General features: G+C 41.4%; 1 protein-coding gene across 1 annotated transcript in view; it reads left to right on the top strand.

Moving 5' to 3' along the window:
- ACVRL1 (activin A receptor like type 1) overlaps positions 1 to 19,823 on the top strand; it is a 124,537-nt gene extending 104,714 nt beyond the window's left edge. The window contains exons 9-10 of the mRNA XM_040341228.1: positions 7,470 to 7,600; positions 16,003 to 19,823. Coding sequence (XP_040197162.1) covers positions 7,470 to 7,600; positions 16,003 to 16,137 — 266 coding nt within the window. The 3' untranslated portion in view covers positions 16,138 to 19,823. The remainder of the gene's footprint in view (positions 1 to 7,469; positions 7,601 to 16,002) is intronic.
- Positions 19,824 to 24,956: the final 5,133 nt, after the last annotated feature.

Raw genomic sequence — 24,956 nt, 5'->3', positions numbered from 1 at the left:
CCATATTGTGGTGCATATTTCCAGGAAACGTTTTTGAAAATAAAATCATGGTGTGTTTGTAAAGTTTGTAAAGTCAAACAGTATAATCAACAGTTTACCTAAAGGACAGCTAAGGTTATATACACTTTTGTGTTTGCCCCTATTTATCATGAGCTGAACTCAAAGATCTGAGACTCTATTCTATGTACACAAAAGGCCTATTTCTCTGAAATATTGTTCACAAATCTGTCTGTATTAGTGAGCACTTCTCCTTTGCTGAGATAATCCATCCACCTCACAGGTGTGGCATATCAAGATGCTGGTTAGACAGCATGATTATTGCACAGGTGTGCCTTAGGCTGGCCACAATAAAAGGCCATGCTACAGTAAAATTTGCAGTTTTATCACACAGCACAATGCCACAGATTTTTGAGGGAGCGGGCGATTGGCATGCTGACTGCAGGAATGTCCACCAGAGCTGTTTCTCTTGAAATTAATGTTAATTTCTCTACCATAAGCCGTCTCCAAAGAGGTTTCAGAGAATTTGGCAGTACATCCAACCGGCCTGACAACCGTAGACCACGTGTAACCACACCAGCCATCCGGACAGATGCTGCAACAATCGGTTTGCATAACCAAAGAATTTCTACACTGTCAGAAACCATCTGCATGCTCGTCGTCCTCATCGGGGGCTCTACCTGACTGCAGTTCGTCATCGTAACCAACTTGAGTGGGCAAATGCTCACATTCAATGGCGTCTGGCACTGTAGAGTAGTGTTCCCTTCACGGATAAATCCCGGTTTTCACTGCACAGGGCAGATGGCAGACAGTTTGTATGGCATTGTGTGGGTGAGCGGTTTGCTGATGTCAACGTTGTGGATCGAGTGGCCCATGGTGGCGGTGGGGTTATGGTATGGGCAGGCGTATGCTATGGACAATGAACATAGGTGCATTTTATTAATGGCATTTTTAATGCGCAGAGATACCATGACGAGATCCTGAGGCCCATTGTTGTGCCATTTTATTCATCCACGACCATCACCTCACGTTGCAGCGCGATAATGCACGGCCCCATTTTGCAATGATCTGTACACAATTCCTGGAAGCTGAAAACATCCCAGTTCTTGCATGGACAGCATACTCACCGGACATGTCACCCATTGAGCATGTTTGGGATGCTCTGGATCGGCGTATACGACAGCGTGTTCAAGTTCCTGCCAATATCCAGCATCAATATCTTTGCACAGCCATTGAAGAGGAATGGACCAACATTCCACAGGCCACAACAACCTGATCATCTCTATGCGAAGGAGATGTGCTGCACAGCATAAGGAAAATAGTGGTCACACCAGATACTGACAGGTTTTCGGACCCCCCCCCCCCCCCCCCCCCACACAATACAGTAAAACTGCACATTTTAGAGTGGCCTTATATTGTGGCCAGCCGAAAGCAGACCTGTGCAATAATCATGCTGTCTAATCAGCATCTTGATATGCCACACCTGCGAAGTGGATGGATTATCTCGGCAAAGGAGAAGTGCTCACTAACACAGATTTAGACAGATTGGCGAACAATAATTGAGAGAAATATGCCTTTTGTGTACATAGAAAAGGTCTTTGAGATCAGAGTTAAGCTCATGATAAATAGGGGCAAACACAAGAGTGTTGCATTTATAATGTTGCTCAGTGTATGTGTATATATATATATATATATATATATATATATATAGTATGTGTATATATGTATATATATATATATATATATATATATAAATACAGTATGTGTGTGTGTGTATATATATATATATATATATATATATATATATATACAGTATGTGTGTGTATATATATATATATATATATATATATATATATATATCTCCATACAAGGATACTGGAAACAAGTCTTTAAAACTTTAATGTACATTGATATGCCTTTTAACACTAATTACATTCCTGTGTGATTATCTGAATGAGATTACCGAGTGAGCCTATCTGATCAAAACCTACTCCAAGTCATCCTTTATTTGTATCTTGAGCTCAGTAGATTGTCAGGGGCTTAATTTGACAGTACAATATCAGGCATCGAACAAAGTAGTGTGTAGAGTAGGTTGATTTACTAAAGGCAAAAAAGCTGTTCACGTTGCAAAGAAATTTTCCCATAGCTTTGTGAATTTGGTAATACATCATTTTGTAAAGAATACACAATCTGTAAAAAAATAAAAACTGTAATTTTTTTGTACAAGATTGGATAGTGGAAGTCAGTGGAGCTTCATGTTATTCACCTAGCTAAGGATAAATGAACAGCCTATTTACCTATAGTAAGTCAATACCACTACCTCAAAACTGGTCAGTTTGGGGATTTTTCAGGTAGGCAGACTTTAACTTAAAGTAATAAATAAGTCATCTATCAATTTAGACCAGGGCAAATAAAGTGTACATGGGAGGAGCAATCTCCTGCATGCACACCAACAAATTCCCAGAGTTCTGTGTTGCCTGATAACAACATGCTTAGGGCCCATGCACACTTTCTGGCCACTGGAATCCGTAAACGTTCAAATGCTTGACACGCCTAAACGCACGTGCAATATGCAGCTTAAGTCATGTTTTAAGTTGCTTTTTCCTGCCAGGAGTAAAAGCCATTTAGAGGAGAAATTCAAACACCCATTGTGCATGAGGCCTTATAAAATAATTAGCAAATAAATGTAGGCCAGACATCACTAAAAGATGCATCCTGCACATGCTGCCGTATTCTCACCCTACTCAGGTGACATTTACCATACAAATGATGCAAACGTAATTTAAAAAGATTATCAATAAGTTAGAGGTTCTGGGGGGGGGTGTCTATTAAGAGCAGCATATACAGTATTTATCATGGAATACAGTGCCCATTTACTGTGTTACTAGGTGGGTCTCTATTTATTCCACCCTATAGAGACTCTCATTAGCTTTTTCATATTAACCTCCCTGGCGGTGTTCCCGAGTCTGACTCGGGGTGGAATTTTTTGGCTACAATCGGTAACCCCCGAGGGAGGCCCCATACACACCATAGAATCTATCCGCAGATAAATCCCATCAAATGGGTTTCTGCGGATAGATCCTATGGTGTGTACACGCCAACGGATATTTATCCGCAGATAAATCTCCCCTGGGATGGATTTCCAGCAGATGGATATTTGCTGACATGCACAACAAATCCATCTGCTGGAATCCATTCCAACGGATGGATCCGCTCGTCTGTACAGACTTACCGGATCCATCCGTCTAAAGGGATTCCCCGCACGCGTCGTAATGATTTGACGCATGCGTGGAATTCCTTATATGACAGCGTCGCGCCCGTCGCCGCGTCATAATAGCGGCGACGGCGCGACACGTCATCGGCAGAGGATTTCAGCGCGGATTTCAATGCGATGGTGTGTACACGCCATCGCATAGAAATCCTCTGAAATCCTCGAGAGGATTTATCCGCGGATACGGTCCGCTGGACCGTATCTGCGGATAAATCCTCTCGTGTGTATGGGGCCTCAGACTCGGGCTCGCCTCGCAGCATCCATATGCATGGTTTACTTACCTTGTCCCTGGATCCAGCGATGCCACCGCGCTGTGTGAGCGAGCGGGTCCTTGCTCGATTCACACAGTGCCTCTGTGTGCCGCCGATCTCCGTTCCCTGCGACGTTACGATGCACGGGAGCGGAGAACGGCGCCAAATTCAAAAACGTAAACAAACACATTACATACAGTATACTGTAATCGTATAGATTACAGTACTGTGTGTAAAAAATACACACCCCCCTTGTCCCTAGTGGTCTGCCCAGTGCCCTACATGTACTTTTATAAAATAAAAACTGTTCTTTCTGCCTGAAAACTGTAGATCGTCCATATTAACCAAAAGTGTCCTTTTATGTCAAAAATGGTTTTAGAGCAGCTAGAAAACAGTGATAATAAATTATAATCACTTGCAGAATTGGGCAAGCGATTTGTGGGGAAATTCGTCATAAACAAATAAAAGTAATGACAGCAACAATTCTGCAACTGAGCACATTTCAGTGATTTTGAGTTGATTACATTATTGAATAATTTTTATTATAATTATATTATTACTTGTTATAATTATTTATAATTTTTTATTATATTATAATTTATTATTTTGAAAAAAAATCATACCCGGCATGCCTACTAGACTCTTGTTTGGTCAGATTTAAGTGAGTTATTCCTAAGAATTACAGACCTACAGTATAAAACGCCAAATTTCCTTGCAAATAATGGTACCGCTTTCAGCACCTTTTTTCTGAAAGAATCATACCGCCAGGGAGGTTAAGAGTAGCAGGTGAGGATAAAAATACCAGCTCATAGAATAAAAAATAAATTCATGACTTCTACACGCTTTCAGTAATTCTGTAGGTGCTGTTCTCTTCTCATCTCTGGGACATACATAGACATTTCTGAACTGGGGTGAAAGCATGTGGGCGGGGCCAGTTGGTTGGTACCCAAGATGGAGGAAAGGCACAATGAGACCAAGGAAAGTGACACTGTATAAATTTGTTTAAGTGAAAGTAACAAATAACACATAAACAGCAGTAGGGTCCAATACCCAATGTAATTTGATATCAGAGTCTCACTGACACAGGCTACACAGGTGCAGCAGCTCTCAGCAATGTTAGTTAGTTCCAGCACTTAAAGTGGAAGTCCATGCAAAATCTAAAATTCCTGCATCTATAGACACCAGGGATCTAACACTAACCTCTCTATCCCTGTAAAGAATAAATGAGTATACATACCTTTTTGGAAGTTAATCTGACTTGCTCCGACCTGATCTCTAGTCCCGGAAGCTCTGCAGAGGACACGGATGACAACAGCTGTGAAATGAATAGGAAGTGACATCACTCATAGCGTTACTATGGGGCTTTCGTTGTCCTCCGTTTCCTCTGCAGCCGCTTAAACAGAGAAGCCGCAGCTGACAGCTCAGTGTGGGATCCAGTCGTAGCAGTTCAGATTGGCTTCCAAAAAGGTATGTATACTCATTTTTCTTTACAGGGATAGAGAGGTTAGTGTTAGATTCCTGGTGTCTATAGATGCAGGGATTTTAGATTTTGCATGGACTTCAACTTTAAGTTGTCACCTTAATAAGGCTTATGTTACCAGAGCAGCATCTGAGCAGAGGGGTGGCTGCTAGGCAGCGTAGCGATGTGAGTGGCACTTTGGAGCCCAATTGCAAGATCTTTGTCACAGCGCTAAAGTCCCAGAAATGGCAGAGCCAGCATCAGTATTTCTATTCTGTCTCTCCTTGCCAGGAACCTCTCCCTAGGGCTAAATACAATATCCCTACCCAGCGTGGATCCTTTCCCTACCCTATCCACATCTCAAATGTGTACCAACTGCAGTTGGGTAGTGTGTACCAGTGATTCATGCTCTATAGCAAGATGTAGATGACATGCTTCCTGAATGCATGAATCGTGACAGGAAGACAGTCTTCTGAGCTTGTCTGTGTTCTTCATTGAGATCCACATTACAGACAGGTGCCTTTAAGCACATATATAACATTACAATCCTGCATTCCTCATCCGTTGTGTTAACAGAATGCAGGACTAGCCTGCCTAAATTATGAATGTCTGCAAGGGTCGCTTTTGTTTTAACTTGTGCCAGATAGACATTTATAAATTTAGCAGGTGATTGGCAAAGTGCCACAGGCACACATGGCATATGGCTTCTAATTTTGGACTTTTTATTTACTATAGTCTAGAGCAGAAAAAAAATGTATGTTGAGGCTGAGGGATAAGGCTGAGGCCTCGTACACACGACCGAGGAACTCATCGGAAAAGACACATCGTTTTCCTTGACGAGTTCCTTGTCAGGCTTGTGGAGAAACTCGACAAGCTTTCTTTGCGTACACACTGTCAAAACCAAATCTCTTCGTTCTCAAACGTGGTGACGTACAACACATACAACGGCAGGGGAAGTTCGATTCCACTGGCACAACCCTTGGGGCTGCTTTTGCTAATCTCATGTTACTGCGTGTTAAGTAAAAGTTTGGTAAGAGACAATTTGCACTTTTCAGTCTGTTACAGCGTGACAAATGTGCTATTTCCATTACGAACGCTACTTTTACCGAAGGTGTGCTCCCGTCTAATACTTTATTCTGAGCATGCGCGGGTTTCTTAGCATACACACGCTCACGTTTCTCGTTGAAAACCAGCCCGACGAGGAACACGACAAGGAAATTGAGACTCCCGTTGAGGAAAAAGAGAACCTGTTCTCTTTTGTCCTCGTCGAGTTCCTCAACAGTTTCCTCGATGAAAACTGTACACAAGACCGGTTTCCTCTGCAAAAAAGCTCTCCCACCAAGTTTCTTGATGGATTCTATCGAGGAAAACGGTCGTGTGTACGAGGCCTAAGGCATAAAGAAAGGCCAACAGTATGCATGTTTTTGCAGATCTGGAAAGTAGCAAAATAAATATTTTGTTTATAACCTTATGACTTTATTGCTGTATTAAAAACCAAATAAGCTGACCAAATATCTACTTGATTAAGATGATAAATTCCATCTTACATGGTACTCCTGGCTACTGTTCCGCTATTTAAAACAATGCAACCGGCTTATAACTGAACTCTTACTCTAGGGGGAAATATTACATCTTTTTATACCTATTTTCTTTTCTTTTTTTTCTTATTGCCTATTACCTGCTTGCTCATAAGAAGGATCTAGGAGCCTTAAGCCCCGTACACACGACCAGTTTCCTCGGCAGAATTCAGCTTCCGACCGAGTTTCTGACTGAATTCTGCCGAGAAACCCGGCCGTGTGTACAATTTCGCTGAGGAAGCCGACGAGGAGCTCGACGAGGAAATAGAGAACATGTTCTCTATTTCCTCGTTGTTCTATGGGAGCTCTCGGCCCGCCGAGCTCCTCGGCGGCTTCAGGGCTGAACTGGCCGAGGAACTCGATGTGTTTGGCACGTCGAGTTCCTCGGCCGTGTGTACGGGGCCTAAGAAGCCTAATGGACCTCACCCCCCCACCTGCATATTCTCTCCACCACCACAAATCCCTCTGTCCCAATCTCCCACCACCCCATATTCCCCCTTCTTCCCTTCATAAAATGCAGATCTAGGACGACATATTCTTGGTACCTGCGACATACGAAAATATCTCTTGCTTATGCACTGTTTTTCAGACCTCCCATACAACCAGCACTGGGTAATCCAATGTCTTTATGTTACTACATAGTTCATGTCAAGTTTATACCATACCGTATGTACTATTTTTCCCTCCTGTATTGTTTTACTGGAAAAACTTTAATAAAATTCTGAATAGTAAAAAACTGAATACGCTAATGATACTATTTACATGAAATTCACACTAAACAGTTTAGAGTGTACTTTCTGAAGTTTGCATGTGTTATATCTACTTACATACATTTTACAAGAAGTGATGTCAACTAGATCTTCGTCTTTCCAGTCAATGCGCACATAACCATGCTGACATTTTTCTATTTCTAGGTATGGTAGAAGACTACAGGCCTCCATTCTATGATGTTGTTCCACATGATCCTAGCTTTGAGGACATGAAGAAAGTGGTCTGCGTTGATCAACAAAGACCAAATGTTCCTAACACCTGGTGTTTAGATAAAGTAAGTGGAAGAAATTATAAAGTGTACAATAAAGTGGATCCTAGAAATTTGGTAAGGATGGGTCCAAAGTGAAAATTTAGTCGCATACCCTTACAAGAGATTTTTTGTTCTGTTCCTTTTAATATATATATAAGGTTTTATCCTTCCTTTCTTCAATAAAAATGTTTACAAAACAAAAAAGATTTTCCAAAAATAAAATAAAATCAAAATAATAAAAAAAATAAAAAAATCACAACAAAACCAATAATACCAAATGTGCAATGCGCCAGCTGCGCAAAAATATATATATATAGTCCAATGACAGACAGTCTTGCTTTTACACAATATATTCCAGTGGGTAAAAAAGGTTCAATGTTACCCACTGGAATATATTGTCTATATATATATATTTTAGCGAAGCTGGCGCATTGCACATTTGGTATTATTGGTTTTGTTGTGATTTTTTTATTATTTTGATTTTATTTTATTTTTGGAAAATCTTTTTTGTTTTGTTTTCACTATTAGTAGGCTTGGAGCAGTAAGAGCAGCTATATATATATTTTTTTCCTTTATAGGAGCACTATGGCACATTGATGTGCAGGTCAACCAAATCTTTGTTTGGGTCACGTTTAATGTATTTAGGTTTTTGTAACACTTGTATAACATATCTTCATAGATTGTTTGCATCAAGATTAATTTATTTATTATAGTTTATCCACATTGAATATTAGGTTTTAACTCCTGATAATATATATGGTCGATTGTACACTATATCAGTTCACAGTTCACATTTCCAGAGATCACATCCTATGGATCATTAGATCAGCGCAGTAACATTTTCCTTTTATATGCACATTGAACCCTTCTCAGGGCTTACACGGTATTGCAGCAGATCACGTTTTTTATTTTATTTTTCTTTGCGCCGGTGACACCTACAACAATTTCTATAGCAGTTGAGTATGAAGGTTTTTTTTTTTATGTACCGCAAACTTCTTCTTTTAGGCCGGCCATAAAGTTTAAATCTCGGTTGGTTAAGCAGAGCCCAGCCAAGATACAAACACTGTATGAGGAGGCTGAATGTACCCAAGTTAATTGATTAAGCAATTCTATTTAAGCGTATGCAAACCCAAAATTTATTTTTCAGTATGGTTGGATCATGCTCTGGACCAATCGGGGAGAGAAGACTCAACGAGTGACGGCTCACTTGGACAGTCTTCCACCCATCACGTCCGGCATCTCGCGGCTCTTCCCGCATCCGCGCCAGACCAGGCCTCATTCGCGGCCGCCGCAATTAGGAAAGACTGACGACAATGTGACTGGCGACAATGGCTAATCTGCGATACTCTGCGGACTCTATTCGGGGTCTGAGACAATTTGCAACAGCATTACCAGCCGTCACCAAAAAGGCCTTAAAAATAGAGCAACTTTTGAGATTCGATCGACGATCGACCATCAAAAATGTAAACTATTTAACCCAGCTCAAGCACATATCATGTGCTTTGATCAACACAAGATCGTCAGTAAAACACCGATTAGAAATCCACGATTTCTTACTACAAAACGATCTAGACTGCCTCTTTATTACAGAAAGCTGGCTCTCAGACGACTGCAACACCATTCTCGGAGAATTGGTGCCAGAAAACTATCGCATTATAACGGAAAACAGAATAGGGCAAAGAGGAGGAGGCCTGGCGGTGATCCACAAGAATCACATTACAATCACTAAGCCAGCCCTTCAAAATCCTCTTCCATTCATGGAAATCCTTACCCTTCAACTTCAAACTTCCCCCCAGGAGACTGTTCACATTCTCCTCTGCTATAGGCCACCTGGGCCAAAATCGCAGTTTTTGCCATCTTTAACGGAGTTTATATCCACTTATACCCTTAACAGCAAACACCTTTTGCTGCTCGGGGACTTTAATCTGTGGGCCAACTCCGCACAGGATCCCATTGCAGACGCCTGCATCGATCACCTGGAGGGATTAGGGCTACAGCAACTTATATGCGGGCCAACACATGCTTCAGGTCACACACTCGACCTAATTTTCAGACAAAATCTGAAAATAAGCATTTTAGAAAATGAACCATTGCCATGGACAGACCACCATGCAATCAATTTCATAATCTCCAAAATTCCCCCAGTAATAAAAGCACCCAAGCCGGTGACAATACACTGGGCTAGATCTCAGAAGAAGCTCCATTCGGAACTCTTTAAATCTACCTTGGGAAACAGAATCAAAACAATCCATCCACATCAAACAGCCGCAGATACACTGGATGCCATAAACGCAGCCCTGCTACAGTCAGCCGATTTAGTAGCACCGAAACGCAAAGCCTGCATCCGAAAAAGAAAGTCTGGCTGGTTCAACAACCAGCTGTCGCTTCTGAAGCAAGAGCGCAGAAGGGCGGAAGCCGCCTGGAAAAGAAGCCCTGCAGAGGATAACCTCATCATCTACAAGGCAATAACAACACGATATCATAAAGAAATCTTCAAAGCCAAGAAACATCATTTTTCTATGGCGATTAACAGCGCCCTAAACCGCCCCCGCGAACTCTTCAAGATGGTCACCCAGACCATGAATCCAGGATGTCTTGAAGTCCCCAACTCAGACACCCAAGAGTTCTGTAATGAACTATCGGATTTCTTCATCAACAAAATTGAAAGAATCCGGGAAAGCGTCTTGCAAAACAATACCCCCCTCAACCCCAACGTCAATCAACCACAAAACACCCACAGAAACGCTCTACAATCAACAAAGTTCACTCTGGAACCGATCTCCATCGATACCACAAAAAATATCATTGGTGCTTTGCGGAACAGCACATCGCCCAATGATATCATCCCCACCAAACTGCTGAAGGAATGTGCCGACATCCTGGCACCACCCATCACACAGCTTATAAACCAGTCATTTAAGGAAGGCACAGTGCCATCCCTGTTGAAAGAGGGCACAATCCAGCCCATCTTGAAAAAACCTAACCTGGATCCCAAGGACCCAACTCACCGCCGTCCCATAACAGGCCTAAATGTTCTCTTCAAGATAATGGAGAAAGTAGTGGTACAACAGCTGCAACAGCATCTAGATACCCACAATCTACTGGATCCATTACAATCAGGCTTCCGTCCCGGACACGGGACAGAAACGGCCTTACTCAAAATATGGGACGATGCCCTCGAGGCCGCAGACGAAGGAGAATCTTGTCTCCTGGTTCTGCTGGACCTAAGCGCAGCCTTTGACACGGTAGACCACAAACTGTTACTGATGCGACTAGCCAAGGTAGCAGAAGTCGCAGAAGGTGATTTACCATGGTTTTCTTCCTTTCTTGAAAACCGATCACAAACAGTTAAATTGGGTTCTTTCACGTCGGAAAAGCGCACGGTGTCATGTGGAGTCCCCCAAGGATCCCCCCTGTCACCGGTGCTTTTCAACATCTATCTTCGCCCTCTCTTTGATATTATCAGTAGCCAAGAACTACTCTATCACTCTTATGCAGACGATACGCAACTGTATTTTTGCATCTGCAACAAAAAGGATCATCATCCCAGTTTAGAGAAATGTCTCTCTTTGATAGAAAACTGGATGACAAAGAGTTATCTTAAACTCAACAGTTCAAAAACAGAACTCCTTATGTTTCACGCCAGCCGAAAGAGTCAACTGGCAACAACCTGGACACCCCCGCCCATTCTGGGCCAAATCATCACCCCTAGCTCCAAGTCAAAAGTCTCGGGGTCATCTTCGACACCTTCATGACAATGGACGCACAAATAGGGTCAGTAGTCAGCGGAGCGCACCATCTGTTGTGCCTACTACGCAGACTTATTCCATTTATCCCCAAAGAAGACGTAGCAGTCGTGGTGGGAACAATCGTGAATTCCAGACTGGACTATGCTAACGCCCTGTACCTCGGACTCCCAAAGTACCAAATCTCCCGTCTGCAAGTCGTTCAGAATACGGCCGCCAGACTGGTGACTGGGAAAAAAAATGGGAATCAATCTCACCTTCGTTGAGAACCCTTCACTGGCTGCCAGTAAAAGACAGAATTGCATTTAAAGCACTCTGCCTGACACATAAGTGCATCCATGGGAAGGCTCCGCAATATCTTTGCGACAAGATAGAACCTCACAATTCGAATCGTGTTCTGCGATCCACCGACCAAAATCTGGTCAGGGTACCAAAAACCAAATACAAGTCCAAAGGAGAAAGAAGGTTTGCTTTTCAGGGTCCTAGACTATGGAACGCTTTACCAACCAGCATTCGGTTGGAGGAAAACCACCTGACTTTCAGAAGACAGATCAAAACTCTGCTCTTCTGATGTCATGAGACACGAACAACTAGCGCCCAGAAGCGATTCAGTTCGAATGCGCCGCGCTTTATAAGTTTTTCATTCATTCATTCATTCATGCCTTACCGTATACTGTTTTCTTAAAGGGGTTGTAAATGTAATTTTTTTGTTTTCTAAATAGGTTCCTTTAAGCTAGTGCATTGTTGGTTTCACTTACATTTTCCTCCGATTTCCCTTCTAAATGTTTTTTCTCTGTCTGAATTTCTCACTTCCTGTTCCTCCTCAGTAAGCTTGCCCCCATCGTTCGAGCCGTTCTGGCTGGGGGTTAGTCAGAGTGCTCGCCCCCTCCCTTGGGACTACATCCATGCGGGGATGACAAAGAAAAAAAACATTTAGAAGAGAAATCGAAGGAAACCCCTTTAAGACAGCTTTGTGAATCTGTTGCAAAGCTTTTTTACCAGGAGATCCTGACAGTAACGGCACCTCCTGTTGCAAGCTGGCAATGTTAAGCTGCTGCCTCTTAATTAGTAGCAGTGTTGTAAGCATGTAATAATCACCTTCAGTTGGATTGATTGGCAGCCCAATGGCCAAATGAAGGAGCATTGATTTTAGGCTGACAACTATTGTTGGCTAGATCTCCAGCTAGAAAAAAAAAGCTTTTTAGAAGCGCGTTTTTTCAGCATTGTACATGTGTATTCCAGCTTCAGGTGTTTTTGTTTCAATGGAAAGCACTAGGTGGAGGAAACCATTTCTTACAAGCTGAAAAATGACTGAAAAAAGTCTGAAAATGCTCAATTTGAGCAATTAATTAATTCCCATTGAAGTCTATAGAGCCAAAAATGACCAAATCTGCCTCAGAAATAGCTCATGTACCCTTTGGAGTATAAGGCATTAAGCTACAGGCACTTGAGTGCTCATATGTGAATAGCCACCATTGAGGATTTCGGATGTTGACGTTTTTGGTGCTTCGACTTTTACACTACAAAATGCTCAGGTGTCAATAGAGCCTAAGGCCCCTTTCACACGGTTGGACCGTTTAGGTGCCCCTGTCAGTTTTGTCGGCGGACCGGAATGGCCGCTCCATGCAAGCCTATGGAGCATCGGATGTCAGCGGAGACATGTCCGCTGACATCCGACCCGATCCAATCCGCTAAAATCAGACATATGGCGATATGTCGCCATCCGTCCATGGCGGATCTGATCGGGTGAGATCTGATGAAAACAGATATGCTGTCTGTTTTCATCAGATCTCTCCATAGGAGACAGCAGGGCTCCTCCCCGCTCAGTGAGCAGAGAGGGACCTGTCATCCGCCAGCTCAGCGAAGATCAGCAGAGAGATCTCCCGCTGAGCTGGCGGGAGCTGGCGGACTCCGTATCGACGGAGTCCGCCTCGTGTGAATGAATCCTAACATGCAAACAATGCTCTGGTATTTCTGATATTTGTTTAAGGCTTTTCCATGTCACTTAGTTGTTAAACAAATAGATTGTACTGTTATGAGCAGTGCCTGCTACTATCAGGAGGTAGGATGGATTTAGGTGAAACACATCCTACTTTACAGACTAAGCAGGAATTATGTCTAAATTATTCATTATAAATATAAAAGAAGTGCTGTTCCTTATGTGTGCACTAGATGGGGCAGAGACTTTCCATCGGTGTATACACTATATACCAGCCTTTCTCAACCTTTTCAACATTGCAGAACCCTCAAAATAACTTTACAGTCTCATGAAACCCCTGCCAATAATTACGATATCTGCAGCTTACAGTACATTAGTGTGATGGTTACTGGAAATAATGCTGCTTAAATTTGGGTCATTGGGATTCCCCTTTTAGATAGCTAAAAAGTAAAAAAAAATATTAGTTTCAGTGGAAACTTACTTGAGAGTGACAAAATGCTCATTGTTCAAGGAACCCCTAGCAACCACTGGAGGAACCCAAGGGTTCCATGGAGCCCTTTTTGAGAATGGCTGCTCTATACTGTAATTTGTAGATTATGCTTTGCATCCATGCACACAGCAATTTCTTACCATTTGTAGTAGGCTGAGTGAGAATTTAGTTTAATTAGATGGATAGACCTAAACCAGGAACCAGTAGAGACTTGCTAAACATGTACTAGTGCACACTGACAGTGGTAAATCAAGTGTACTTTCGGCCCCTGAACTGTTTTTAGTTTAGGGCCCCCCTGGCAGATGGTCCATAAAGGGTTTCTGACCATGTCCTGTTGCATGTTGTTGGCTTTTGTAGGATTGGGGTCTCAGGTGCTGTACTTAAAGTGATACTATAGGTTCACGTTTTAAAAAAAAACAAAAACAAACATGTCATACTTACCTCCACTGTGCAGTTTGTTTTGCATAGTGGCCCCGATCGTCCTTTTCTGGGGTCCCACGGCGGCTCTCACGGCTCCTCCCTGCAATAGCTAACCCCCTCTGGGAAGCTCTCTGCCGAGGGGGTTACCTTGTGGGCGCGCTCCCGTGTCATACATTTGGCGTACATAGCAGCCGAGTGTATGTCTCGGCCTTGCTCGCTGGTGGCCGCGTCATTGGATTTGATTGACAGCAGCGGGAGCGAATAGCTGTGCTGTTATCAATCTATCCAATGAAGAGCCGAGAAGCCGCGGGGAGACCGACGCGCCATCACGCCCACAGAAGTTCAGAGCTCAGGTAAGTAAAATGGGGGCTCGGGGGGAGCCGTAGAGTGCAAGGTGTTTTTTTACCTTAATGCATCGGATGCATTAAGGTGAAAAAACAAGAGGCTTTACAAGCCCTTTAACCTCCTGAGCGGTGTTCCCGAGTCTGACTCGGGGTGCGATTTTTGGGCTAAAATCGGTAACCCCGAGTCAGACTCGGGCTTGCCTCGCTGGATGTACAGGGAGTGTTTACTTACCTTGTCCTGGATCCAGCGCTGCCACCGCGCTGTGTGAGCGAGCGGGACCTCGCTCGATTCACACAGCGTCCTCCTGTGCCGCCGATCTCCGTTCCCTGCGACGTTACGACGCACGGGAGCGGAGATCGGCGCCAAATTCAAGAAAGTAAACAAACACATTACATACAGTATACTGTAATCTTATAGATTACAGTACTGTATGTAAAAAAAACACACACCCCTTGTCCCTAGTGGTCTGCCCAGTGTCCTGCATGTACTTTTATATAATAAAAACCTTTTTTTCTCCCTGCAAACTGTAGATTATAATTATATTATTATTTGTTATAATTATTTATAGTTATTTATTATATTATAATTTATAATTTTGTTTTTAAAAAAATGTCATACCCGGGATGCCTATTAGAATCTTGTTTGGTCAGATTTAAGTGAGTTATTTCTAAAAATTACAGGCCTACAATATAAAACGCCAAATTTCCTTGCAAATAATGGTACCGCTTTCAGCATGTTTTTTCTGAAAGAATCATACCGCCAGGGAGGTTAAAGCCCCGTATATCAAGAAAGTTGACCAACACAGGGTTGAGCACTCCATCAAGTTTATGTTGCTGTCTACAATCTACTCATAAATCCCCAAAAATATATAATTACCATATATACAGGTCATGTAAGTGAACATATATAATACATTCCCACAATTCCTAATTCGAATGAATTAAGAATTCTGGAAATGTAATATATATGTTCACTTACATGAATTGAGTATATGGTCATTTTATATATATTTTTTTAATTTATGAGCATATTTTGGTTGTGCTGCACTTTTATAGTTGATATATAAGATTTGGAGTAGGAACACATTTCAGTGATTAGCGGCCACCTATCACATATCTTTTGTTTACATATAATTTATTTATCTATTTATTTTTTATCAATTGGTGTTGGTATCAAATTGGGTGTAGTGACTTCTGGCTTTTTGTTTTTATGTTGCTGTTTCCTGTTGGGGAGACTTGCCTCTTTATTTGTACCTGTGACCATTTTAGAGATGTCCCCGAAACAGCTATGCCCTTTGGAAATATCTACCTACCTCCTGTTGTGAGGACATCTCAAATTGGGAAATTTCCTTTAACTTCCTGTTTTGGTAAGGAAGTGAAGAGAAATTTCCCCATGGTACAGCCCAAGAAAAAAAACACTCCTTGCATGATCTAAAACAAAATTAAAATTATATTTATATATTTTTATATATAACTGTTTCTACTAGGTGTTATCAGCGCTTACAAAGATCATGAGGGAATCCTGGTATCAGAGTCCATCAGCAAGACTTACCGCTCTGAGGATCAAGAAAACATTAAACAACCTAAAAAATTCATTGGAACTAAGGAAACAAGAATGTTAAAAAAAAAAAAGTAATTTGTATGCACATCCTAAACACAAGACTGAAACCGCAATCCAGAATCCACAACAGAAATGAAGATACCAGCTAAAATGTTTTTTTGTATTACAGGTATACCAGCTTTTCATCAGTGCTAGTACTGGCAAAGATACATTACGTTTGTCAGAAAAAGCATTATTACTCACTGCACATATGCCCTAACATTAAATCTCTTGAGGTTTACTGTAACAACAACTGGAAAAATGGTTGTAAACGACATAACTATACAAAAAAGTGATAATAGCAGTAAAAGTCAGAAAGGTGCAAAAGGAATAAACATTTATATTGCATAATTCTGGCATTATACGTGGGCATTTAATGTGCACCTGTGTCTGAGAGTTGTACAATGATAAAATTCATAAAAATATCACATTTACCTCACATTTACCAGACCTATCTAGTAAAGCTGGTACCTATAAAAGGCTATTTATTCAGTACTGCAGCTGTAAATTTTGGTGTAAGCAGTATAATTAATTCAAACAATGCCTTTTGTTTTATGGTAAAATGTAAGCTTTTTTTTAAAGAAATATGAAGGAATATAGTGCCTGTCACAGACTGCATTTGATAAACTTGGCTTGTAAATATATTTCATAAAGTGTTATACCAGTGTGCCTCTGTACCGGGAAGGTTGTTTTATGACATAAGTCAGTACAAAGAGCAACAAAGATGTTGCCGAAAGCAGCCACTTAGATCTTAGTTCAGTGGAGTCACATCAACTAAAAAATTATTTTGGTTGCCTACACTTTGTATATCATTAATTTTTCACACGTCCTTACTGAATATATTCATGTCAGTGTAAGCATTGGGACTGATTCATTAACTTGAGAGCAAAGAAAATGAAAAGCACACAGGTGGAATTGTTACAAGTAGCAATCAATCGGCGTCCGTATTTCATTTAAAAAAAAAAATCACGGTTGTTCTCTGTGGTCAACAACTTGTGCTCATTTTCCCTAGTTTTAATGAATCGGCTCCATCGTCACAACATTATCCAGAAAAGAAATATGCCAGCTAATTTTGTAGGCACCTAGAAATATGTTACCAATAGGGAATGTAGGTTGCACACTGGCAGGGTCTATAAACAAACTTTATTGTTCCAAGTCGCTTAAATGTTCTGCCAGACTCAACTCCTCCCCTGATGTGATTCATGCGCCCTCGGGGCATAGACGTAACGGTATCTAAGTTGGAAGGGAGGGAAAAATACATTAGAGAAGGAGCAGAGTCCGAGAAGGACGTGTTAGTGACTCAAAACAATGAAGTTTGTTCAGCTTGGAGCTCAGAGGTGTGCAGCCCCCATTATTTATTGCAGGGTGGTTTCTAGGAGACAGGCCCCTTCGGCAGTCATAGTACCCACAGCTGGTTGTTTCAACCAAGAAACACTTGAGGTTGTAGTAACTTTTTCCTTTTGCTAATCAGAATTAGAGTAGACAAACCTAATAAAGCAAGAAAACCCAATTTCTTTTTGTTCATTTAGAGGATAAGCTCACTTTTGGAACATGCTAAATTTCCTGTTTTGTAGGGTGGAATATGTAACATATTCCAGCATCTGCAGCTCTCCCCCCCCCCCCCCGCAACCCCTCTCCCAGGACAGCAGGCTGGTGATCCTCTCCCTGTACCCGCTGTCACTATTTGAAAACAGCACAACCGTGCGGGACTCCACACTCCTGCATCATTCATTCACAATTTTCCTGTGAATCAATGCCTGCAAGTACTGCTAGCCATTGCAGCTGACCACTTGTCGTTTTCAATGAGCTGTGAGGGGGCTGGTGAGCTTCCTTGTAGGCCATTGATCTTCCTGCTCTCTGGCAGTTGCCTGTCCATACCACTATCCCGAGAGGCTGCAGGAGCTTGCACCTGTGATCTAATATATCTAAGGGCATATCAAGGGGATTTTTCCCATATGCCAAGTCAAACCCTAACAACCAGTAGAGCTATATGGTATACATTCCTTTATGCTCAGGTACCATATTGAAAACCAGGAATTAATGTAAATTTTAATAACATGTATTGTTATACGTATACTATTAGGCATGCCAAGATCTGCCATCTGTTGGTATGGCATTGATTTACTAAATACAAATAGTCTGTTCACTTTGGAGGTAATTTATCCCTTAGCTTAGTGAATGAAGTGAAGCTCTACTGACTTCCATCACCCACACATGTTCAAGTAAAAATATGTATTTTTTTTTCATTGCGCGTGATTGGCTATTGTTTGCAAAGTGAACTTTCACTACATTCACTAAGCCAAAAAAATAATTCCTTGGTAAGTTAACCGCATATTCGCTTTTAGTAAAACAACCCCTATGTATACAGGCCTTAGTGGAATATTGATAATAGTTGTCCTAGATAAATTCTGAAGGATGTACATGCTACCAAAAACTGTCAGTTTGACCGTACAAGGCAGGGTGTGGCCTAGATTTCCAAAGTAATACAGTTACATTGTTATGTAATTACATATTGTATAATTAATACAGAATTTGTATTGATAAATAAACAAGAAACGCTCACTTAATCCCAACCCAGAAAATTAGATGAGTTTCTGTCTGAATATTATAGTTTTGTTACCAGTCTAGTCAACCCTCTTGAGAGAAGCATTAATTCCTACCTTTGATAGTCATGGTGTTATAAGAAACACAGCTGGCCAGGTGAGCAGGAGACATTTGAGTTATTTCTCATAGAAACATGTCCAATCTGAAAGTCATTTTCATGCAACGTTTGTAATGAAAGATCAAAGCAAGTAGGCTTAAGTTATGGAACAATGCCTTCAGTGTTTGGATAAGTATATTGCATTAAATTGCCTAATAAAGGACCTTAGATTGAAGTCCTAATCGAAACAGTGAAGATATGAGGACCCTTTATGTTGATTTGTGAATGTATATATGTAAGGTATAGATACAAACATGCATTTGTGACTTGCTCAAACAATTATGTTTCACAATTAAATTGAATCTAAAGGGTCAATTCATTAATCTGAAAAGCACATGTTATTTGCATTACATTTATTTTCAGCCCTTCCTCCTTGGCTGTCACCACTGACAATTACAGTTGTTATGGCAAATAGCAATTGCTATGGTTTAGTGAATTGAGCCCAGTTTGCCTGCCCAAAAGACATGAAGTACTACCTATAAGCATGAGATAGCAGTATGAAGAAAAGTGCAATTTTGAATCAAATTTTTGTCTATGAATTTTCGAAGAGAGGCATCAAAAATGATCTTCCATATACAGGCATCACCAGAAAAATCAATTTGTAGAAATTGAATTTTTCATCAATTTTCATTTGACAAATATTTTTTTTCTGTGTCTGTTTAGCTACCTTAAAATAGTAAAATTCCTATTCTTGTTAAACAACATCCGTTGATACCATGTGTACTGTTTGAACATACACTTTTATTTTGCGAATCATTGTTATTTATACAACAATCTAATATATGAAAAATTGTTCACAAGTCTAATGAGCATTGTTTATATCATAGGTCTTATTCAATAAGGCAGCGCAAACGAAAACTGCTATATTCCGTAGGGCTATAACTAAAGATAAGTTATTATCAGTGCTGCTTAGATAACTACTGAAAAGAGTTGTTCACTGCCACAAATGATGACAAGCAACTGCTTCAAAGTATCCTGAATGAAAATAAACACCCTTTGCCATTTTACACTGCTGTCTAGATTTGTCAAAAGCATGGACATTGTAAACTATTTAAAAGCCACTTATAATGTTTGGGCAATTTGTCTCTTTGTCTACCACTTGACAGGACCCATTTATTCATTTGACATTTGACAGTAATCAACTAGAACTTTATGCAGAGTTTAATGTTTTATTTTAAATGAAAAACCCTAGTATAAAGACAAAAAAACGATTGATCAAAGATTGGGGTCATAAATGATTTCATCTCCTGGTGTCATGTGTTCCTAACTACGGGCCAGATTCACATAGAACTGCGGCGGCGTAACGTATCGTAGATACGTTACACCGCCGCAAGTTTTCATCGCAAGTGCCTGATTCACAAAGCACTTGCGATGAAAACTACGCCGGCGGCCTCCGGCGCAAGGCGGGCCAATTCAAATGGGCGTGTGCCATTTAAATTAGGCGCGCTCCCGCGCCGGACCTACTGCGCATGCTCCGTTTCCTAACTCCCGCCGTGCTTTGCGCACCGTGACGTCATTTTTTCGAACGGCGAGGCGCGTAGCGTACTTCCGTATTCCCGGACGTGTTACGCAAACGTCGTTAAATTTTAAATTTTGACGCGGGAACGACGGCCATACTTTAGACAGCAATACGATTGATGACTAAAGTTAGGGCAGGTCAAACGACGACTAACTTTGCGACGGGAAACTAGAGTAGCAGCGACGTAGCGAACGTGAAAATCCGTCGGGATCCGCTGTAACTGCTAATTTGCATACCCGACGCTGGTTTACGACGCAAACTCCACCCAGCGGCGGCCGCGGTATTGCATCCTAAGATCCGACAGTGTAAAACAATTACACCTGTCGGATCTTATGGATATCTATGCGTAACTGATTCTATGAATCAGTCGCATAGATAGAAACAGAGATACGACGGCGTATCAGGAGAAACGCCGTCGTATCTCTTTGGTGAATCTGGCCCTACTTTCCTTCCCCAATAATTTAGGGACGTTAAGTGCATGTAAGGGACTGTTCCTTCAGTGCACATATATTTAAGCAACACGTTGATGTTATGGCTAGCAATAGACATTAACTCAGGGTGGCAAATCTAGCAATCTAATTGGATTGTATTTAATTGGATTGGATTTTCTAACAGATGAATAGTCCTCTGCATGAGTGATCTTTTAATTAACATGCATATAAGGTATATTCTGGCCAGAACTGAACATTTATCCTTGAGATGCATACAAAGAGAACAGCTTATCTGAATCAGAACCATACTAGAATTCCAGGATAATTCTAACTAATCTTGATAATGTCCCCTGCCCCTCCTAACACCTATTCTGACTAACCTAATGTATGTAAGAAAGATATGTACATTTACCTATTTTCAGGCTGCTCCAGTCCGATTTGTGATTTCCCCTGTGTCAGCCAGCTGCAGGGGAGAATATAGAATGCTTGATAACGGCTTGCAATGCCTGGAGTGGTGACATCACTCATAGGTGTATCATGGCTCATTCATTGTCTCCCCTGTAGCTGCCACTGACTGACACAAAAAAGCCAGATCACGTGACCGTAGTGGCCTAAAAAAAAGTGATTTACTAAAGGCAAAGTGCAGTTGCACTCTGCAAGTGTAGTTGCTCTGCTGACTTCCATCATCCAATTGTGTGAAAGTAAAAATTTGGTTTTTAAAATTTTCCTTGCATGCGATTGGCAATTCTTTGCAAAGTTAACCCTTACCTCATTTACTAAGCTCTGGAGCAACTGCATTTTCAGAGTGCACAGTCTATTTGCCTTTAGTAAATCAACCCCATTGTATGCTCCTTGATGTCTCTCACATACAGAGAGGCTGGTGTAAAAATGCCAGTTCTAAAAAGATTGGCATAGCCATCTAGGAAAAAAATTGTCTAGAGATTGGACAGATCCCCCAGCACAGGTCCAGTTTCAAGGTAAACAATAATGCCCTGTACACACGATCGGTTCGTCTGATGAAAACGGACCATTTTCATCAGATGAACCGATCGTGTGTGGGCCCCATAAGTTTTTTCCCATCGGTGAAAAAAAATAGAACCTGTTTTAAATTTTTCGTATGGTTAAAAAAACGATAGAAAAAAACTATTGTCCGTGGGGAAAACCATCGGTCAAAAATCCATGCATGCTCAGAATCAAGTCGACGCATGCTCGGAAGCATTGAACTTTATTTTTCTCTGCACTTCATTGTGTTTTACGTTACCGCATTGGACACGATCGGATTTTTAACTGACGGTGTGTAGGCAAGACTGATGAAAGTCAGCTTCATCGGATATCTGATGAAAAAATCCATCGGTTCGTTTTCATCAGACAAATCGATCGCGTGTACAGGGCATTACTGTTAAAAAAAATCTCAACCAAAGCAATCACTAGCCCTCCCTAGATTACTCGGTAACTACCCACATATGGGGGGGTCTATTGGAACCATAAAAGAAGCACTCATCAACATCTCATTTAAAGTGGAAGTAAACCCCTCTATCGTTTTCAGCCAAGGAAGCTGGCATCTTTGCCTCTGTTTAATCTACAACTGCCATGATGCTGCACATGTGATCAGTTATAACACCAGCCATTGGATGGTTTGACAGTTTGGTTGAGAGGACAACCAATGGGAGTGTTACATTTCCGACACGTTCCAGAAATGAAACTGTTTTATGGATGGATTTACTTCCTCTTTAAATGTAAATTAAGGCAATGTTTTCCCAGACTCAATTAAGTGCCACAGTCAAGATTGTGGCAGTGCTCTGAGTGTCACTTGCACTATATTAAAGGTCCCACCAAGCTACTTTGCCCAATTCAGTAAGTCAACAAAATGGACTTACACACTGAAGCCTCGTACACACGACCGAGTTTCTCGGCAAAAACCAGCAAGAAACTTGCTGGGAGATATTTTTTTGCCGAGGAAACCGGTCGTGTGTACATTTTCGTCGAGGAAACTGTCGAGAAACTTGACGAGCCAAAAAGAGAACATGTTCTCTATTTCCTAGACGGGAATGGAGAAACTTGCCTTGTTGAGTTCCTCGACAGCCTAAGGCCCCGTACACACGACCGAGTTTCTCGGCAGAATTCAGCAAGAAACTCGATGGGAGCCGTATTCTGCCGAGAAACCCGGTCGTGTGTACACTTTTCGCCGAGGAACCAGACGAGGATCTCGTCGAGCCAAATAGAGAACATGTTCTCTATTTCCTCGTTAGTCAATGGGGAACTTTGGCTCGCCGAGATCCTTGGCGGCTTCACAAGGAACTCGACGAGCAAAATTATGTGTTTTGCCCGTCGAGTTCCTCGGACGTGTGTACGAGGCCTATCAAGGAACTTGACGAGGAAAACGATGTGTTTCGCCCGTCGAGTTCCTCAGTCGTGTGTACGAGGCTTAATACAACTGGTAGCTGACACTAGTGTAAGTATATTCTCCCATAAAAGAATTGCTGAGCCCTGCAGTAAGGGTACCATCAAAAGTAAATATCTCATACTTTGCGAACATTAAATTTGGTGTAATATAGTCGATTCTGCAACATTCAGGAATAGTAAGGAGCAGTTACATAGTATTTCCAATATACAGTTGACTTAGGCCTCGTAAACACGACAGAGGAACTCGACGTGCCAAACACATCGAGTTCCTCGTCGAGTTCAGGGATAAAGCCGCCGAGGAGCTCGGTGGGCCGCCTTCTCCCATAGAACAACGAGAAAATAGAGAACATGTTCTCTATTTTCTCGACGAGTTCCTCGGCGGCTCCATCGGGCCAAAAGTGTACAGACGACAGAGTTTCTCGGCAGAATCCGGCTCTGACCGAGTTTCTCGCTGAATTCTGCTGAGAAACTCTGTCGTGTGTACGAGGCCTCACAGTCATATAAGCCCATTGACTTTGTGGCCTAAGATAACAGAACAATTACTTGTGCATCATGTGTACACAAATGCCAAATATCTCTGTTTTATTCCAAGTATAGGCATGTATTTACACATTTATGAATGCTATAGAGAGCAGTTTGTCACAGCTGATGATTTCCTTACATCGGCCTCTTAGTACTTGTAGGCTGGTTTCTGTTCTACACATGGTCTGTTGTACAAGGTCACTCGCATTTTAAAATTGAGTTGACAGTATATCTGGGGCACACATTAATATAGAAGGTGCAATCCATACCAATTTAGTAGTAAACAAATTTGATTTTGGTAACTGAAATGCAGACAGATAAGTGAACTTGCTGCAGGCTAGGGAGAATAAAATGGATAGATAAATCAATTTTACATTTAGCCGTCATAGAAGTTGTCTTTGAAGTACTTATTATTTAGTCACTTTGTTTTGATTTTTGTTCACTTTAACATCTGGCATGTTGTTTTCTACAGATCGCAAAAGAACGCTTTAGTGGCATGACTGTTATGTAGTTATGAGCTACAGGGTCTTACTAATTTATATAATAGATTTATACGTTGTAATTTATTTTAAGCATTTTTATATTTTTGTAAGCATGTTCTATAAAAGTTTTAAAACATTTCTTTTCATCTAAGCTTTATTGAGGACAAATTATACAAAGGCAGTTTTTATGCAAAACCCTCTGATCCCTTAACAACCGAACTAGATTGTTACATGCAAACAAACTGAAAGCCACTATTTTGTTAGTTATAATATTGTATTTCCATGAATACAGGATCAGATGACAAAAAGCTTGTAAATCTATTTTCCCTAGCAATGAGACCTAACAAACCCTGCTATCAACAATTGTATCAAGTGCTGGATATGTTCTGCCCTATAATAAGCATGCTGGAACATTTCTATAATCAAACTTTGATTATTTTCGTTTCACACAAAAAAGATAATAATTGGTTACAGCCCACAGGGGTAAATGTATATTATTATTTTTGGCTAACCTGAATGGTGTGAATCAGAAACTGGAACATATGGGGATTTATCAAAGGGACGTGTCAAGAATGTCAATAAACACATTTTTTAATACCAGCCTTTTATCCAACGCTGTATCCTGGCCTAGGCCAACAAGGCCAAGGCCTAGGGCAGCACTTTGCAGCCCCCCTGCACGGAAAGAGTCCCTGCCGGCTCGCGCTACACTGTTAGTGTAGCGCCAGTCTTATGGGGCAGATTGGGCTGAGAGGCAAATTAGTCTAGCGCCCCCATAAAGCGGCC

This window comes from Rana temporaria, chromosome 2, assembly GCF_905171775.1.
Source record: "Rana temporaria chromosome 2, aRanTem1.1, whole genome shotgun sequence".
Lineage (NCBI taxonomy): Eukaryota > Metazoa > Chordata > Amphibia > Anura > Ranidae > Rana > Rana temporaria.
Note: the sequence above shows the minus strand (reverse complement) of the source record. Positions and strands in the feature narration are given on the sequence as shown.